Source organism: Fukomys damarensis, unplaced genomic scaffold (assembly GCF_012274545.1).
Source record: "Fukomys damarensis isolate Sample0158 unplaced genomic scaffold, DMR_v1.0_HiC HiC_scaffold_7, whole genome shotgun sequence".
Lineage (NCBI taxonomy): Eukaryota > Metazoa > Chordata > Mammalia > Rodentia > Bathyergidae > Fukomys > Fukomys damarensis.
This window is the reverse complement of record NW_022900919.1, coordinates 309511-330512: the sequence shown is the minus strand read 5'-3', so window position 1 is coordinate 330512 and position 21002 is coordinate 309511. Positions and strand designations below refer to the sequence as shown.

The following is a 21002-nucleotide window of genomic DNA, read 5'->3' as shown; positions in this document are numbered from 1 at the left end:
GGGCAGGGAGAAATTGTGAGAATTAGAATGAAGACTTGAGTCCCTGAAGGTTGTAGAAAGAGTAAAGGGTGAGTAGAGCATGTCTAGTGACTATGAGGGTTTCTTGGAATAACAGGGCTTCTGCTACAGCTGCCCATAGGCATGGCAGCCAACTTGTGATGATGGGTCAGTCAAGCTGTTTGGACAGGAATGCTATTATTGGACATGGGCTGGGACCCTATGTTAGAATTCTTCCTGCATATTTCCCACATTCTGCTACACGGAGGCTGAAAGGATAGGTGAAGTTTGGAAGGGCCAGGAAGTGGGCTATCTCTGGGGCCTTTTCTAAGGATTGAACAGATAAGTGAGGAAAGGTTTTGTGACCTAAAGGCTCAGCAAGGTCTCCCTTTGTTAGTACGTAGAGAGGTTTAGTGAGGAGAGCAAAAACTGGGACTACAGAGGCAGACATATTCTATTATGCCAAGCAAGAAAAGAAGCTATTGTTCAGTGGTGGGAGTTGGGATCTGGGCAACCAAATGAACGCCATCTGGATGCAGAGCTCGAGTGTTTGTGGAGAATGATACCGAGATAGGTAACAGATGGGAAAGAAATTTGGGCCTTAAGAGTGGGAAACACGATTATCTTTTGGAGTCTAGATGTTGTAATAATAAGAGTGTATCTTCACGGGATGCCTTGTAGGAGGTACTACAGAGAAAGAGGCCATCTACATACTGTTTGAAATGAGAAGACAAAGGATGGTAGGAGAGTAAATAATGCACAAGGGCCTGACCAAAATAGTGGGGACTGTCTCAGAAACCCTGTGACAAGATGGTCTAGGTTAGCTATTGGGACTGAGGAGTGTCAGGGTCTGTCCAGATGAAGGTAAAGAGAGGCTGTGACGAAGAGTACAGAGGGATAGTAAAAAAGTATCTAAGTGTAATGAGAGGGGAGATGGAGAGATAAGAGGATATGAGTGTGTAGGAGTTAGGCACAATGGGGTGTACGGAAAGGACAATCTGACTGATAGCATGCAGATTGTACCAGCTATATAAGAACGGTCTGCCTTTTGTTTCCAGAGAATGGGGGCATTGTAGGAGAAGTTGATAGGGATTAGGAGTCTGTGCTACAATAGGTGAGAGGTAATAAGTTGTAATCCCTGTAAGGCAAGGTCAGGAATGGAATACTGTCACCGGACAAAGTAGGGGTGGTTAGGGATGGTGACTAGCTATTGGGATGAATCTAGGGATGGGCTAGAAGTATCTCAGACCATGGAGTTGAGGTGGGGGAGATAATGGGAGCCTGGCAAGAGTAGGCAGCTATGAGTGCTAGGTGTGCCCTGGGGATGGTCAGAGTGGCTGACAGGTTAACTGAGATGTCTTGTCCTAAAAGGGGGAAAGGATAGGTGAGGATGACTAAAAATGAGTGTAGGAAAAGGTGCTGGCCCAATTGACACCAAATTGGAGGAATTTTGAAAGTCTGGAGACTTTGCTGTCGATACCCACAATAGTAGTTGGAACTGGAAAAACTGGTCCTTGGACAAAAGGAAAAGTGGAATGGCTGTCACCCGTATCGACCAGGAATGGGATGCATTTACCTTCCACTAGAAGAGTCACCCAGAGTTTGGCCTCTGTGGCCTCCAGATGGCATCAGTCCTCAGTGGCCAGGCCAAGGTCTGGGAAAAAGCTGCTTGGTGGCCTCTGAGGTTGTGACCCAGAAGCAGCTACCAGTTCTGGGCAGTCTGACTTCCATGGTGGACTGCCACAGGAAGCACATGGCTTGAGAGGGATCCCAAGACATTCCCCAGCCCAGTGACTATTCTGATGGCATTTGAAGGACAGTCTGGGAGGCATACCTCAAGTTGAAGTCACCTTTGATTCCTTTGTGTTCAATTCAGTTACTGACTTTGGGGGGTTTCATATGGCAGAGTTTGGCATCTGCAGCTCAGAAATGTGCTATTTTCAGGCACTTTCATCTTTTTTAGTGGAGACCTTGAAGGCCAAATTGATTAGGTTTTGCTGTGGCATTTGAGAACCATTCTCCAGCTTTTATAGTTTTTTATGAATGTCTGGGGCAGACTGAGTAATGAAGTGTGTCCTTCTTAAAGATAATTTTTCCCTCTGGTTTTTCTGGGTCTAATGTTGTATATTGCCTAAGGGCAGGGACCACATGGGCCATAAACTGGGCTGGATTTTCACTTCTGGCCTGAGTGGTCTCTTTGAGTTTGTTAAAATTGACTGCCTTATGGGCTGCCCTGTGAAGCTGTTCTACTAGGTAGTCAATCATGTGATCTCTGTTGTCTGTGTTCCTTGATCCTGCCTTATAGTTCCAGTTTGGGTCCTACTGGGGGACAGCTGCAGTGCCCATCAGAAGGGTGTAGGAGTGATGGGGAACTGTTAGGAAAGATCAAGGTCATTTGGATCTGTTGTCCAAGAGGAGTCTGTCATTTTGGACCAAAGGGGAAGCAGGTGATGGCAGGGAAAGAAGGATCTAGGAAGAATGACAGGAAGAACATAGTGTAAGAAGATTTTGCAGTGTAAAGAATACCTGAACATAGGGTACCTCAGACCATTTTCAGCAATAATTATCTAAGTCCTACAAAATGCAAAAATTAAAGGTGCTGTTTTCTGGACATTGAGAGCCATTTTCAAGTTTATGTTGTGGTCAGGTAGTATTTAAAAAAGAAGGATCTAGGAAGAATGACAGGAAGAACATAGTGTAAGAAGATTTTGCAGTGTAAAGAATACCTGAACATAGGGTACCTCAGACCATTTTCAGCAATAATTATCTAAGTCCTACAAAATGCAAAAATTAAAGGTGCTGTTTTCTGGACATTGAGAGCCATTTTCAAGTTTATGTTGTGGTCAGGTAGTATTTAAAAAAAAAAGGAGAAGAAGTAGGAATAGAGAGAGGGAGATTCACCATGGAGAGCAGAGAGAGATAATTAGTAGCCACAAGGTCAGTAGTGGGTATCCCCAACTGTAATGGGATGTGGATGAGTGGTCAAAGAGGATATCTATGGTTGGCCAACCACCAACAAAGGAATTTCCTTCTTGGAAGTATTCCATGACCAGTGCTGGATTTAAGGAACACGGAAAGTAGTAATGAGTCCTTCTCTGTCTCAGCCAGTAAGGAGTTCAAGAGAGAAAGATTCTATTGGCTAAAGGGTTAAAAGAGAGAACAGTCTCAGTAGGTGACAGAAAGTGGAAAGAGGAGGGGCTGTGGGGAAGCCAACAGCTGGGAGAAGGAACCAGAGGAGAGGATAAAGGGGAAGTTCCTCACCTGGTCTGAGGCAGTCTGAGGCACTTGGCAGGGCCTGTCTGAGATGCAGTCTGAGGCATGGTTTGAGGAACATCTACTGAGTGATCTTCTCAAAGGTTCAAAATAGAAATGAAAATCCTCCAGGGAGGATTCCTTTATCCTGGGTTTCATCACCAGATATAAGGGAGATGCAGAGAGTAGAAAAACCATCTGGGCTTGTCTAAGGCAAATAAATGAAGCTGCTTTATTTAGCTTAGGTAAACAGGAGCACTGTTTCTGAGCAGAACCAGCATAGAATGGGGGGAGAGGATAGACTTAAGAAGAGAAATGATTGCTAGGTGGTTGCCAGGCATTGGTCACAAGATTCATTGCATCAAGGAGTCTGGGGGCAAACAGGGCAGTCTGTGCTCCTTGGACCTGTGGCAGTGCAGATCTTTCTTGGAACCGAGGGCTGGGACATCTTTTCTTGTCAGCACTAAGTTTGTCTGTAACAGCTCTTCTTGCAGGCGGCAAAGTTTCCCACCTGGGCAAGCCTGGGGTAGTACTGGTGGTAGTGGTGGCTAGGATATGCCATGGCCTCAGGCATGACACAGTATGTCCATTTTCATAATTGGGATATATTTAGAATATATGGAAACTTCTTTTTTTATTGAATTTATTGGTATATTCTAGGTATATAGTACAGTTCCATTCATTATTGGAATCTTGTACCTTTACATGACAGGTCTTGGTTCTCATTTTTTACCAGTGTCCCCAACCTCTCTTCACCCCCCCATACCTACCAATACTTTAAATCCATTTTTACATTTTCTTCCCTTTCTCTTACTCCCCTTCCCCTACCCTTCCTACTGTCCCTACACCTTTAGCCCTTTTCTTCCTATTTCACATTACTAATTATCCCATTATGGTCTTGAGTACTATTTTAGTTTTTCACACATATGTGACTTACTTATTTCACTTAGGAGTATATCTTCAAAATGTATCCATTTTCCTATGAATGAATCTACTTTCTCATTCTTTATGGCTGAGTCATATTCCATTTTATAGAAAAACCACATCTTCTTTATCCAGTTTCCAACGGATGGGCAAATGGGCTGTTTCCAAGTTTTAGCTATTACAAACTGTGCTGCTATAAACATAGGTGCCCATATGTCACTGTGATATGATTCTTTTAATTCTTTTGGAAAGATACCCAGCAGAGGGATGCCTAGGTCAAATGGAACCTCTAGTCCAAGCTCTTTGAGGTATCTCCCTGTTCATTTCCATAGTGGATGCCCCAGTCTGCACTCCCACCAACAATGGAGAAGGGTTCCTTTCTCCCCGCAACCCCACCAGCATTTGTTATTGGTTGATATCTTGATAGCAGCCATTCTTTGTGGGGTGAGGTGGAATCTCAGTGTTGTTTTCATCTGCATCTCTCGAATGACCAGTGATGTGGAACATTTTTTTCATATGTTTACTTGCTGCTTTTATTTCTTTGTCTGAAAAATGTCTGTTCATTTCAGATGCCCATTTTTGAATTGGGTCTTTATATTTGTGGGAGCTGATTGTTTTGAGTTCTTTATATATTCTAGATAATAGTCCTTTCTCTGAGGAGCAGCTGGTAAAAATTTTTTCCCACATTATAGGTTGTCTCTTAGTTCTGTTGATGGTTTCTTTTGCAGTGCAGAAGCTTTTTAATAAGATGAGATCCCAGTTGTTGATTCTTTCTGCTAATTCCCGTGCTACTAAGGATTTGTTCATAAAGTCTTTTCCTATGCCAGTGTCTTCAAGAGTTCTGCCAAACATCTTCCAACAAATTTAGTGACTCTTTTTTAATATTTAGATCTTTAATCCACTTGGATTTTAGTTTAGTGTATGGTGAGAGATAGGGGTCTAGTTTTAATCTTTGGGAGATTGATATCCAGTTTTTCCAATACCATTTCTTAATGAGGCTATCTTTCCTCCAGTGGGGATGGTCAGCTCCTTTGTCAAAGATGAGGTAGCTGAGTACATCTGGAGTTGTTTTTGTGTCTTCCAGTCTGTTCCACTGACCCTCTGGTCTGTTTCTTTTCCAGTACCATGCTGTTTTTTATCACAGTGGCTTTGTAGTATAGTTTCAAATTGGGAATTGTTATGTCCGCTGCCCTGTCTCTGTTGCCTAGGATGACTTTTGCTATTTTAGGTCTCTTCTGGTTCCAAATGAAGTTTTGAATTATTTTTTCTAGTTCTGTGAAATATAGTATTGGAATGTCAATCGAAATTGCATTGAATCTGTATAGCAGTTTTGGTAGTATGGCCATTTTCACTATGTTGATTCTTCCTACCCAGGAGCAGGGGATGTCTTTCCATTTTCTTATATCTTCTTTGATCTCTTTTTTCAGAGTGCTGTAGTTTTCAGCGTAGAGGTCGTTGGCTTCTTTTGTTAGGTTGATTCCTAGATACTTCATTTTTTTGGATGCTATTGTGAAAGGAATTGTTTCCCTAATTTATCTTTCAGTGAGTCTGTTATTTGTGTACAAGAAGGCTATTGGACTTTTATCCTGCTACTCTGCTAAAAGTATCAATTAAGTCTAGATGTCTTTTGGTGCAACTTTTTGGGTCTTCAATGTAGAGTATCATATCGTCAGCAAATAATGATAGTTTAACTTTTTCCTTTCCTATCTTTATTGCTTTAATTTCTTTTTCTTGTGTAATTGCTATGGCTAATGTTTCCAGAACTATATCAAAGAGGAGTTGTGATAGTGGGCATCCTTGTCTTGTTCCTGATTTTAATGTGAAGGTTTTCAGTTTTTAGCCATTTAATATGATGTTGGCTGTTGGTTTTTCATAGATAGCCTTTATTAAGTTGAGATATAGACCATCCATTCCCATTTATGTAGGGCTTTTATCATGAATGGGTGTTGAATTTTGTCAAATGCTTTTTCTGCATCAGTCGAGAGGATCATGTGGTTTTTGTCCTTGACTATGTTAATATAGTGTATTACATTTATTGATTTACGTATGTTGAACCATCCTTTCATCCCAGGAATAAATCCGACTTGGTCAGGATGTATGATCTTCTTGATGATCCTCTGTATTCTGTTTGCTAATATCTTATTAAGGATTTTTGCATCTATATTCATTAAGGAGATTGGCCTGTAATTCTCTTTTTTAGTTGCATTTTTCCCTGGTTTTGGAATCAAAGTGATACTTGCTTCCAGGAATGAATTTGGAAGTTTTGCTTCCCTTTCAGTTTCATTGAAAAGTTGGAAGAGTAATGGCAGTAGTTCTTCTCTAAATGTCTTGTAAAATTCAGCAGTGAATCCATCAGGACCTGGGCTTTTCTTCATTTGTAAGCTTTTAATTACATTTTCAATTTCACTGATTGTAATTGGAGTGTTTAAAATGTTTTTATCTTCCTCGTTCAACTTTGCTAATTCATAAATATCTAGAAATCTGTCCATTTCTTCTGTGTTTTCCATTTTATTAGAGTATAGGTTCTCAATGTAGGTATTCATGATCCTCTGGATTTCTGTTGGATCTGTTGTGACTCCGCCTTTTTCATTCCTGATTGCATGCATCTGAGCCTTTTATTTCCTTTTTTTGATGTTTGCTAAGGGTTTTTCAATTTTATTTTTTCTTTCAAAAAACCAACTCTTCGATTCATTTATTTTTGTATCATTTTCTTAGTTTCCATTGCATTCATTTCTGCTCTAATCTTTATAATTTCCTCTCTTGTTTGAGCTTTGGGTTTTTCTTGCTCTTGTTTTTCTAGGAGTGTTAAGATTCATCATTAGGTTGTTTATTTGAACTTGTTCTATTTTCCTAGTGTGGGCATTCATTGCTATGAAATTTCCACGTGAAACTGCTTTCATTGTGTCCCATAGATTCCTGTATGTTATATTGGCATTTTTGTTTATTTGTAAAAACTATCTGATTTCTTCTTTAATTTCCTCTGTGATCCATTGATTGTTCAGGAGAGTGTTGTTCAATTTCCATGTGTTTGTGAAGTTCCTACGGTTTCTTATGCTACTGATCTCTAGCTTTATTGTACTGTGATCTGATAATACACAGGGAATGATGTTGATTCTTTTGCATTTATTCAAACCTGTTCTGTGAGCTATTATGTGATCTATCTTGGAGAATGACCCATGTGCAGTTGAAATGAATGTATATTCTGATTTTGTGGGGTGGAACACTCTATAAACATCTGATAAGTCCATGCATTCAAAAGTTTGGTTCAGGTCTAGTATTTCCTTGTTGATTTTTTGCCTAGATCATCTGTCTGTTTGTGATAGTGGGGTATTTAGATCCCCCACTATAATTGTATTAGCACTTATTTGGTTTTTACGTTACTTAATATTTGTTTTATGTAGTTGGGGGCTTTTATATTTGGTGCATATATGTTTATGATTGTTATCTCTTCCTCTTGAATTGTTCCCTTTACAAGAATGTAGTGGCCTTTTTTGTCTCTCTTGATCAGTTTTGGTTTGAAATTTACTTTGTGAATAAGATTGCTACCCCTGCTTTTTTCTGGGCTCCTGTCACATGGAGAATTGTTTTCCACCCTTTCACTTTCAGTCTATGGGCTTCTTTTTGCACTAGGTGTGTTTCTTGTATACAACATATTGTTGGATTTTGCTTCTTAATCCAGTCTTCCAGTCTATTTCTCTTGATAGGTGAGTTGAGGACATTGATATTGATGGTTATAACTGATATGCACTGACTTCTTATTGTCATGGTATTGTCTTTTTGTTGACTCTTTTTAATTTTTTGCCCTCTCCTTTCAGTTTCTTGCCTTGACTATTTGATTTGCTCTGTTGGGCCTCATGGTGTTGTGATCTTCATTGTGTTTTTCTAGGATATTGTTTAGAATTCCTTGTAGTGCTGGTTTGGTATTCATGAAGTTTCTCAAGTGTTCTTTGTCATGAAGTCTATTTCCCCATCCATTTGAAAGAGAGTTTTGCAGGATACATCAGTCTGAGTTGGAGGTTGTTTTCTTTTAGTACTTGAAATACCTCACTCCAGGCTCTCCTTGACCTGAGGGTTTGTGTTGAAAAGTCTGCTGTGATTCTGATATGCTTTCCTTTGCATGTGATTTGTTTCTTTTCTCTTACTGTTTGTAATGTTTTGTTCTTCTGTTGGATTTCTGGGATCTTGATTATTATATGTCTAGGTGTAGATTTTTATTTGATCGTGGCTAGTTGGAGTCCTATATGCCTCACTTATCTGTATGTCAAATTCTTCCCCTCTGTTTGGAAAGTTTTCTGTCATTAATTCTGTAAACAGCTTTTTTAAATCATTTGCATTTTCTCCTGCTACCTCATGGATTCCTATCAGCCTTATGTTATTCTTCTTTGTATCATCTAGGAGTTGTTGGATCGAGTTCTCATGATCCCTTACTGTTTTTAAGAGTCCTCTCTTTTTGCGGTCACTGACTGCGATCCTGTCTTCTATATCTGAGATTCTATCTGCACAATCTTTTATTCTGTTGTGTATACTTTCAATAGAGATTTTAATCTCCTGATATCTGAATCAGTTTTATGAATTCCATTTCTTTCCTATGTTGGGCATTCTTTGTTTCCATTTCTTCCTTATGCTGGGTCTTCATGGCTTCTATTTTGGTCCTGAGCTCATCTTTTTTTTTTTTTTTTTTTTTTTTTTTTTTTTTTTTTTTGGTCAGTTTGTGTTCTAGAGTCTCAAATCATGTCTTTCATTTTGCTCACTATCTCTGTGGTTATCTGGGAAATCATTTCTTTTTTGAATTTTTCTAGAGCCTGATTGATCTGTTTTATTACTTCCTGTGCTGTGAGTTTAGAGTGTCCTGGTGGTTTACTATCAGACTTTACATTCTTCTTTGCCCTACTCTTTGCCATTGGTGAACTGGAAATCTGTCTTTGTGTCTTGCTTAAGTGTTTTCTCGTTTTTGCTTTTGCTGTTGGATTGTCTTTGATTCAATCTTGGCTTATTAAATCTTCCTATCGTTGCACTTTAACCCCCAACTCTCTAATGACTCATAGACATTCTCACTTTCACAATATCAGAGAAAACAACTCGTCCAATATATTCCCATCCCTTATCCCAATCGATACAATCAGCAACACAACAGGATCCATCGCCTCCTGTAAATTGACCACTTGTGGTAGTCATCAATCCATCACCCCCCAACCATGCGAATTAAATTAAAATTAAGAAGCAGCCGAAAATATGTTTGCAGTGGACAAACTCCTCAACATGGTATATCTACTATTTGGGATGGGGGCCTAGGCCTAATAAGGATGGGAAGAGTAAACAAGTAAGTAAAAGGACTGGGGAAGGTTTCAAGTGAAGCCAGAGGACACAGAATTACCACAAGATCTTTAGGAAACTGTAAAATTCAAAAAGGATAGACAGAGTGCAAGTATAGGAAAAAGAATATATCTCCTTAACAGCTATAGGGGCTCACTTTCCTTTGAAGCTACCAACCCTTGAGTGAGACTCACTGATAAAAAAAGAACATTAATAATAAAAAAAGAAAAAATGATAAAAGAAGAAATCTGAATTAGGGCAGGAGCAGGAATAGAAAAGGTGATGATGGCCAATATGGTGGAGCAAGAGATTGAGTTGGTGAAAGAGGACAGAAAAAAGAATTTACTGAGTGGAATGATGAAAAGAATGAAAAGAACAAAAACAATGACTTTGAAGGGCCTCTTTCAGACTATATCTCTGCTGTCATAATACACATGGTATGCAGCCATGTGCAGAACCAAAATCCTCCTATCTCATCTAGTTGAAGGCAGAACCCTGTGTCGCAGATTGACCTCAGGCCACAAGGACCAATTTGAGCTCCCTGACCTCCTGCAGGGTTGAACTCCAGACAGTTCTATCACAGGTTTCCCCAGCCCCGTCTTTAAAGATGTTCAAATTTGGGAGCTCAGAAAATCACCCTTTATAACCAGCCATGTCTCTGCAGAGTAGGTCCCAGGACTCGCACAGTCAGGGGATCTGAGAGCACGGGGGGTTGGGGGGTTGGGGGTGGGGGGTGCGGTGTTGCATTGCTCAGCAGCGCCCGCACGGCTACCCTCCTGGCACTGGGGTAGCGATGGTGGCACCCACAACAAAGGGCGCAGCTACCCGACCCGTGGGCTGGGTCCAGGTGGGTGGAGGGAGATGCAATTTCTCAGCCGAGGCACTTGCCCTGGATCTTACCTTTGTGGCTGGCACTGGGGCCACGCTGGCAGTGCCCACAACAAAGTGCACTGCTGCCCAGACCGGTGGGCTGGGTCCAGGTGGGCGGAAAGTCGGAAAAAGTATTTTGTCATTTTCTTTGTGGTGGTTTTGTTTGTTGTGGTTTGTACAATATCTAAGCTCATGTTGCTATAATATTTTGAGTGAGAACATTTCATCATTGTAAAGTACATATACACGTGCCTCTAAAAATCTCACAGAACTTCAGGAAATGATACCCTGAGAATTTCTTGAGAGACACCAGTGATAATTTGCCTCAAAAGTATTTCAGGAGAAGTGATTTAACATCTTTTGGTTCTGAGTCAAATATGAACTAGGTAAAATTTGATGGGTAATGGATTATGTTGACTGAAAGACCTGCTCCACATGCTCTGAGAGAGTGTTTAATTGGCTCACGTGTCCTATGCTCACCATTATTGGTGATCACTTACCATGCCGTGGACGGGTGGTGCAGGACGGTGGATATGGAGTGGACCCACGGCTCTCGCTTCCATTAGCAAACTCGGTGGCTAACATAGGGGCACTGCCTGGGTCCTGCCTCCATGTCTTGGCTGCTTCTAGTTTTGTTAGTTTTAAGCTTCTCATTGACTCCACTATAACAAAATAAAGGAATTACTGTTCAAATCACCAAGTAGAATAGGTCATTTTGGGTTTTACATTCTCTGCAGTCTTTAGCATAATACACTAAGATGTAGCCTTTTAATTAAATTCTTTCGTCTTATACAGTCAAAAGTAGAGTCCTAGAAGCAAAGGAATGAAAACTAAGATTGAACTTCTGTCATGATAAGTAAAGACAATAAGTTACTTTCATTTCAGTTTTGTTCTCTATAAAAGTATTGAAAAAATGATTAAAATTTTTGTAAAGCTCTGATAGGAAAATTGTTATTTTGTTTATTTACCTATTTCAGTGACCACTGAAAACATTTGACAATGAATGACTATGTAAGCTTTTCAAAATGTACCTTAAAGTCATGTGCAAAGTTACATGGTTTGAGAAAAATTTAATTCCCATGAATGTAATATCCTTCATAGTAATGTATAAAATGGACATGGACTTCAGTGGAATTTCAGAAGAATTAATTATGCTTTCATGCTTATAATTAATTTATTGAAAATTGTTTATATAACTTGAATCTTCAATGAATAAAGAGATAACTAAAGATTTAAAATATTTTGATTAGAGAAAATTTTAGATTATAGAGAATCTGATATAAAGTTCATATTCTTTACTTACTTTAGCTGATAGTCATGAAGTAGGCCTAGAGCTGTGAACAACTTAGTTCAAAGACTTAGCTCAGTAACTGTGTATAAGTAACTATAATGATTTTTATGGTATTTAAATGAGTTTAAAAAATGTTAGTAGTCTTAAAGACAGATTTCATGCTTATGCTCGATTTAAGATTTTATTTTTGCCTTGCTCTTTTTTGAAAATAGTGAAAACATGTCTTACATTAGCATTGTGTACTTATATCAGTTATACTAGAAAAAATAGACAAAAAAGTTAATATATGTTGCCACTCAAACTGCCAATTACTCTTTTTCTAGATTATATGTCAAATCTACAGATTTTCATTTCTGTTTTTTATTTCAGGCATTCCTCGAGTTATCCAGTGTAAATTTAGACTCCCCTTGAAATTAATCTGCCTACCAGGTCAGCCTTCAAAAACTGCAAGCCACAAACTAACCATTGATACCAACAAATCTCCAGTCAGCCTTCTCAGTCTCTTCCCAGGTAGGACTTTTGAAGTAACATGCCTGTAGTGTCAGAAATGTAAGGCATTTCAGGTGTCAGATACACATAATGAGCGGGTCATTCTCCCATAATTGTTAACTAAGAATGTAAAAATGCCTCAGGGACTTTTCCCTCTTGCTTGCCTATTCACAGGCTAACAGCTATGTCAACAGCAACATAAGATGTACCTTTTAAGTTTGATTAAAATGATTACAATCATTATCTTGCATCAGTATTCAGAAATAAAAGCATCAAATGTATCTTTTTTAGACTGGAATTTTTTTGGTTTGGAATGTAGTTATTATCTTTATTATAGATTTTTAAATACATTCCTTTGCTAAGAATATAAATATTATTCAACTTCAATGTTGGCTTTTTGATATTACCTTTTAAAAGTATCTATTTATGCTCCTGAGAAGTAATCTGCTAAGTAGGTGCTTCTTTTGGTTTTGCTGTCCACAGAAGTTGGGAGGAGCAAATAAACCCTCATTCTGTAGCTGTGATCTCTTAGGAACTGTTAGAGCTTGAATAGTAGTGTATATCTTGGGTAAATAGTGCAGCTATGACTTTTTCCAGGTGACAGCATTTTCTTTCTGAGCATTGTAGAACAATGGAGGCTTTGACTAGATAGCAATGGTGCTGAACCTGTGGCTCACATGTTATTGTGTCTTTACTTTGAGAAAGACGTTAATGTGGCAATTGTTTTTTCTAAACTTAAACTTCAGTATTCAGGTTTAATTGCAATGTTGGCGCACTTTGTAATAAATAAGTGGGTTTGGGTTTGAGGACTTGATCTCCAAAATGTTCACTATGCCTGGGATGAAGCATCTTGAGGAATCAGGGTTTCATATGTTCAACTTTCTTGATGACATGGTGGAATTATAGAAAAAATCTGGAGATTAAATCAACCCTTTTAAGCCTGTCATTAAAAATCACCACTGTTGGCTTTAAGATGTATCCTTAGCCTTGCAATTAAGGATCAGATTTAGAGTACAAAAACTTACCCACAAAGTTTAGAAGTTTTTAGTAGGTCAACTTTTGTATTAGTAATTAAAGTGAATTAAATTTATTTCTGATTAATTTTAAGTACTTAAAAACCCTTTGTTCACATGTACATCTTTAAAAACATCTCCAAAATTAAATTACCCTTTTAAGTAATTACTAGATTTGTAAGTTTTCATTGAACTTAGGTAGTTTATATATGCATATATAGATTTTTTTTCCTTTTAGTTTCTTTCCCCCTTTTCTCCTCTTTTTACTTTTGTGTGTAACAAATTTGGATTTAACAAAAAAGCAGAAAGAATCACTACCTTTGCAATACCCTGCACAATTTTATTACAGTAGTCCCTTGGATTGCCTGTACTACCTGTGAACATAGTTGGAAATTATTTGTTGAACGCAAGTTTATTGGTGCATTTGAAAAAGGTTTAAGCAGCTTCTATGACATTGATCTTCATTGTGGATGAATGAGGTCCAATTAGAGATTGACTAGCAGTGCACACCTTCGACCAGGAAGGCGGTCTCTGTGAGGGACGTGCTGGACAGTGTATGTGAGGAAAGCTTGCCCAACTCAGATCTTTGCTTCCTGACTGGGGCTCAGTTGGTTTAACGTCAAGGTGTATCATGCTTTCCAGCACATACTTGCTTCTTACCTCTTTAGTAATAGGACTCAGTGACAAGTTCAAACATTTCCTCTACATTTCAGTATATGTGCTATATCTCATTGAAAGTTCCTGTGTTTGTGCCCAGATTGAACGTGGTGAAATCGTATTTAAGATAAATATCATGTCGCTCTTGGTGTACGAAGGCTTTTGTATGCTGGTGTCAGAAAAAGTTGCTATTACAGATCTGTTATTTTTGAAAGTGAAAGACACGAATGAGTTCATGCAGAATAAATAAAATGACTTTTAGTCTACATCCCTTCTTATTTATTTCAGTTCTTTTTTGTGAACAAATATAGATATATTTAAAGCAATTTTCGCATTATAAAAGAAATTTGAAGTTTAGAAAATATAGCTAACTTAACAAAAAGGAAATTACTAGTAACTCTGCTATTCAGGAATACATCGATTTTTATTACAGTTTTCTAATCTTGATAAAATTCTTTTTTTCTAAGCATTTGTCCCCACAAAATATTTTACTTTTTATATGTTTCTTTTCCTCTCTTGATATAGGGATTTGAACCTAGGGCCTTCATACTGTCCTACATCCTGAGATTCCCCAGCCCTTTATTTTATTTTTGTAGATCTTATTAAGTCACTAAGTTGCCCAGGCTGGGCTCAAACTTATTATCCTCTTGCCTTAACCTACCAGAGTGCTGGAATCACAGTTGTTCACCACCAAGTCCAGCTCCATACTGTTTGAAGACATCTTTCTATATCTTTAAATATTTTAAACACATAAATTTAATTATTGATTACATCATATTTTAATGATTGGAGAGGATTCTATCATAAATCTATACCATAAAATTATTTTAGCTAGCATTATATTTTTAGATATTCATATAATTGTGAATATCATTATCATAATACTTTAAATTCATGATTATTTCTTTAATGAAACATCTAAAATTATGATTCCTGTGTCAAATGAAGGATAAGAATATTTTGAACTCTTTTGAAATATAGTGTGACATTGACTGCCTGTGGGGCTATATTGGTTGTCCCTATCAACAGTGTTTGAACAGAGGTCTGGTACCCAACTCCTTGCCAATAAAGAATATTATAATTATACAAAGCTTTTTAACATGTTCAGTGGTTATAGGGAAAATGTTCATTTACATTTATATAAATACCTTCTTGTGACTTAAGTGATAGGGATATTTCTTAATCTCATAAAAGAACTCCAGAGTAGGCAGTGGATGTTGGTGCAGAGGCTCATGCCTGTCACAAAGACCTTGCTTTGTGCTTCCTTTCAGTTCATTGTCCCAAGTTGTTCAATGGAAATAAGATGTATGCTTTAGCTGCAGGTGTCCTACCTGTCTACAAGGCAAGAGGTGGGGGAGAGACAGCTATAGATAGGACTGTATACGTTTGATCAGAAAACTGTATCTCCAAAAAACTCCCAGGAAGTTTCTGCTGAGATCTTGGGAGCTATAATTTTGTCACATAGCCTCTTCCAGTAGTGCAGAGGGCTGAGAACTACAGTAGATGAGCCAAGAAGAAGGAACCAAGAAGAGTGGATGTTAATGTGGCTGACTGTGTCAGTGTATGCCATGGTAACAATAGCTATATACAAAAATTTTACTTAAATTAATCATAGATAACATGTCATTTGGTAGTAATCTTTACTTACTCAAACATATGTCTGTCTTTGCTCATCAGTAAGTTTATATTTTAAAGATAATATTAGTCACATTGTTTGGAAGTCTGAAATACATGCTATTTCTTCTACTTGTCTCTCTCTTAAGAGAAATTCCTTGATGATAAATGATTGAGTTCATGGACATGCATGTTTGAAAAACTTTATGAAATGGTTAAACTGCCTTCCATAAAAACTATATGAGATTACACTTCCCAAGATCAGTGTTTATATCTGTGTTAACAGCTGGATTTATTAAATATACATTTCAGTATATGTGCTATATCTCATTGAAAGTTCCTGTGTTTGTGCCCAGATTGAACGTGGTGAAATCGTATTTAAGATAAATATCATGTCGCTCTTGGTGTACGAAGGCTTTTGTATGCTGGTGTCAGAAAAAGTTGCTATTACAGATCTGTTATTTTTGAAAGTGAAAGACACGAATGAGTTCATGCAGAATAAATAAAATGACTTTTAGTCTACATCCCTTCTTATTTATTTCAGTTCTTTTTTGTGAACAAATATAGATATATTTAAAGCAATTTTCGCATTATAAAAGAAATTTGAAGTTTAGAAAATATAGCTAACTTAACAAAAAGGAAATTACTAGTAACTCTGCTATTCAGGAATACATCGATTTTTATTACAGTTTTCTAATCTTGATAAAATTCTTTTTTTCTAAGCATTTGTCCCCACAAAATATTTTACTTTTTATATGTTTCTTTTCCTCTCTTGATATAGGGATTTGAACCTAGGGCCTTCATACTGTCCTACATCCTGAGATTCCCCAGCCCTTTATTTTATTTTTGTAGATCTTATTAAGTCACTAAGTTGCCCAGGCTGGGCTCAAACTTATTATCCTCTTGCCTTAACCTACCAGAGTGCTGGAATCACAGTTGTTCACCACCAAGTCCAGCTCCATACTGTTTGAAGACATCTTTCTATATCTTTAAATATTTTAAACACATAAATTTAATTATTGATTACATCATATTTTAATGATTGGAGAGGATTCTATCATAAATCTATACCATAAAATTATTTTAGCTAGCATTATATTTTTAGATATTCATATAATTGTGAATATCATTATCATAATACTTTAAATTCATGATTATTTCTTTAATGAAACATCTAAAATTATGATTCCTGTGTCAAATGAAGGATAAGAATATTTTGAACTCTTTTGAAATATAGTGTGACATTGACTGCCTGTGGGGCTATATTGGTTGTCCCTATCAACAGTGTTTGAACAGAGGTCTGGTACCCAACTCCTTGCCAATAAAGAATATTATAATTATACAAAGCTTTTTAACATGTTCAGTGGTTATAGGGAAAATGTTCATTTACATTTATATAAATACCTTCTTGTGACTTAAGTGATAGGGATATTTCTTAATCTCATAAAAGAACTCCAGAGTAGGCAGTGGATGTTGGTGCAGAGGCTCATGCCTGTCACAAAGACCTTGCTTTGTGCTTCCTTTCAGTTCATTGTCCCAAGTTGTTCAATGGAAATAAGATGTATGCTTTAGCTGCAGGTGTCCTACCTGTCTACAAGGCAAGAGGTGGGGGAGAGACAGCTATAGATAGGACTGTATACGTTTGATCAGAAAACTGTATCTCCAAAAAACTCCCAGGAAGTTTCTGCTGAGATCTTGGGAGCTATAATTTTGTCACATAGCCTCTTCCAGTAGTGCAGAGGGCTGAGAACTACAGTAGATGAGCCAAGAAGAAGGAACCAAGAAGAGTGGATGTTAATGTGGCTGACTGTGTCAGTGTATGCTGTGGTAACAATAGCTATATACAAAAATTTTACTTAAATTAATCATAGATAACATGTCATTTGGTAGTAATCTTTACTTACTCAAACATATGTCTGTCTTTGCTCATCAGTAAGTTTATATTTTAAAGATAATATTAGTCACATTGTTTGGAAGTCTGAAATACATGCTATTTCTTCTACTTGTCTCTCTCTTAAGAGAAATTCCTTGATGATAAATGATTGAGTTCATGGACATGCATGTTTGAAAAACTTTATGAAATGGTTAAACTGCCTTCCATAAAAACTATATGAGATTACACTTCCCAAGATCAGTGTTTATATCTGTGTTAACAGCTGGATTTATTAAATCTTGGGAAAATTTAGACACTGATACATAAAAAATGGGTCTCATTTTTTACATGTACTCCTAAATATTTTGTTAGCACAAAATTTTTGTAACTTTATTAGATGCTTGTATTTCTTCTTTTAACATGTGAAGTTTAGATTTTTAGATAGTAAGTTTTATTAATTGCTTTTTTATAATTTGAGATTTTCATGGTAGGTTTAGAATGATCTTTCTTTATTCTAAAATTATAAAATATTTACTTATATTTTCTGCTAGTTCATTTTCATATTTTAAAAATTCTCAAATGCAGTTTCATGTTTTCTTTCATATTTTAAAAAGCATTGAGTTAAAACTCTAATGCAATAAAGCACATGCTTGAAGTGTACAAACTGTTGACTTTTAGTGTTTAAATATTTTTGTGAAGCTCTGTTCACAGTCAAGATACTGAACATACCCATCACCTCTGAGTTTCCTGTGTCTCTTGTTAATCCTTCATCCCCCCTCCACAAGCAATCGTTAGCTTGATTTGTCCTTGTGGGTTAGTTTACATTTAGAACTTTGTAAAGTGAAATTATGCAGGATGTGCCCTTTTCATCTCTCTTTGCTCATTCCTTCACTACATTGTGATTTGTACATACATTCCCCCACTCTGGGGCATTCCTTTTCATTGTTAATGGTCTTTAGAAGAAAAATTCTTAATTTTTATTAAGCCTAGGTTCTAGAATTTTTTATTTTATAGGTTATGATTTTAATATTACATCTAAGAAATTTTTGCCTAACCCAGAATTTCTCTTGTTTTTGTTTGACCATGAGAGTGAACATTTAGTCTTTCATTAAGTATGTGTTAACCGTAGGTATTTTGTTTTACCAGGATCAAGAAGTTCCCTTCTATTCCTAATTTACTGTGAGTCTTATCAGATATAAATATTAGATTTTTTAAAGGGCTTTTCTGTATCAAGAGATTAGCATTCTCTGCTTTAGTCTGTTAATATAGATTACATCAATTTTGTAATGTTACCCCAACTGTGCCTTATTGAGATAAATCGCATTTGGTCATGGTCTGTTATCGTCTCATGTATTGTTGGAATTAATTTGCTAAATTTAGTTTAGTATTGATATCTGTGTTCTTCAGGGATATTGATGTAATTTGGTTTCTTTATAATTTCCATTCATAAGTACTTTGTGGAATAAGTAAGGAAATATTTTCTTTATTTTGGTTTTTTTAATGCTTGTGTAAACTGGTATTATTCTTATTTAAATATTTCATAAAATTCACTAGCGACTCTAGACCTAGAATTTTGTTTATGGGAGAGTTTAATCTATAGATTTTCTTCGTAAGATACAGAACTTCTGTGGTTATCTATTTCTTCATGAGTGAGCTGTTTCATCTTTCAAGGAATGTATCATTTCATCTGAGTTGTTGAATCAATTGCTATAAGATTATTGATAACACAGTACACCTTAGTTTGCAAGCATAATTCATTCTGGAAACATACTTGTAATCCAAAGCGCTTGTATATCAAAGTGAATTTTCCCATAAGAAATAGTGGAAACTCAGATGATTCATTCCATAACCCCAAAATATTCATATGAAATGATTATAATACTGTAATATAAAACAAAATAATAAAGAAAATATAAAATTTAAAAAAACTAACCTGTACATACCTTTTGAAACCTTCATGGCTGGTTTGAGTGAGATGAGAGAGGAAGGTTATTGTGTAGAGAGTTTCATTATCACTAATGGAATCACTGGTCTCTTTTGGCTCAGTGGAATCTTTTTCATGCAACTTTAGCAAGGAACCTATCCAATGACACTTGATTTTGCCTCCTTTTAAGGATTTCATGGAAATATCACATTGCATTGTTGTTAAACAGATTTATTGCCCCCACTTCTGTGGCCTTATTTGGGTGATGCTTTTCTGCAAAATTTTGCACTATTTCCCATATTTTACACATCTCCCTAACCTCATTTGAAGTGAGGAATTTCTCTGCCTTTTTTCCTCCTTTTCAGTTAAGATTTCCATAACCTCTTGCTGTTGGGAGATGATTACCCACAATCCAGTAGTGAGGGAGGGACGTAAGGAGGGAGAAGAACCAGTGGCTTAGTTATGGGAAGACATCATTCATTTATCAAGTGAAAATTCATTAGCAGTGTTTACTTATCTTCTGGAATACCCACAGCATGAGTTATTCACAATCCAAGTTTTTGCTGTATTTTCTTATCCTTTTAATAGCTATAGGATTCATAGTGGTAGTGCCTCAGTTGTGACTGACATTGGAAATTTGTATCTCCTCTTTTTTCCCTTTAACCTGTTTCACTACAGATTTATATACTTTATTGGTCTTCTAGAAGAATCAGCTTTCATTTTCATTAATTTTCTTTATGACTTTTTGCTTCCTACTTCTTTGATTTTCTGATTTTTCTTTTTTCTGCTTTAAATTCAATTTACTATTCTTTTTCTGGTTTCTTATAGTTAAAAATTATTTCTTTTAGTACAGGTGGTTAATTCTATAAATTGTCTTCAAGTACTGTGTTGGCTGTTACCCATAAATTATGAAACATCGTGTTATCTTTTTCATTTCGTTCAAAACACTTTTAGATTTCTCTTGACTTTTTTTGACCCCAGTGTTATTTAGAATATCGTATGTATTTTCTAAATATGTGAGAATTTTTTGTAGATCTTTTTTTATTGATTTGTATACTTATCCCTTGTTATCTGTAGGGAATTAGTTCCAGCATCTCTCATGGATGCCAAAATCTGCAGATGCTCAAGTCCCTTATATAAAATGGTATAGTATTTGCATATAACCTATGCACATCCTCCTGAGTAATTTGAATGAACTCTAGCTAATTTTTAATACCTAACACAATGTAAATTGTATGTGGGTAGTAGTTATGTTTTGTTGTTTATGGAATATTGTCAAGAGAAAGTGTTTGCATTCATAACACGTGGAAAAAGAAGTCTGTTCATGTTCAGTCCAGTGATATTTAGAAAAACTTTCTGTTCCATATTTGGTGGAATCCATGAATGTAAAACCTGTGTATACTTGGAGCTAACTACTGTTCAATTCCACTGTGGAGGAGAACATAAATTTGTATGACTTGAACCCTTTTAAATGTATTGAAACTTCTTTTATGGTCTCATGTTGTGGTGTATGTTCTATATGGACTTGAAAAGAATGGATATTCTGCTGCTGTTGGTAGAATTTCACATAAATGCCAATTAGGATGAACCTTCTCATAGTATTTTAAATCACTTATGTCCTTTACTAGTTTTTTTGTCTAATTGTTGTATTGTTATTAAGAATAGGGTGTTGAGGGCCAGGGATTTAGCTCAGAGGTACCCACACCTGCCTCATAAGTGCAAGGTCCCAAGTTTGATCCCTGTAATGTTAAAAAAAAAAAAAAAAAAAAAAAAAAAAAAAGGGGG

General features: G+C 36.6%; 1 protein-coding gene across 3 annotated transcripts in view; it reads left to right on the top strand.

Annotated features, from left to right (window-relative positions):
* LOC104853204 (protein PTHB1) overlaps window positions 1-21002 on the top strand; it is a 285577-nt gene that overhangs the window by 114217 nt on the left and 150358 nt on the right. For all 3 annotated transcript variants that reach the window (XM_033761023.1, XM_033761024.1, XM_033761025.1), the window contains exon 16: window positions 12017-12157. In XM_033761023.1, coding sequence (XP_033616914.1) covers window positions 12017-12157 — 141 coding nt within the window. The remainder of the gene's footprint in view (window positions 1-12016; window positions 12158-21002) is intronic.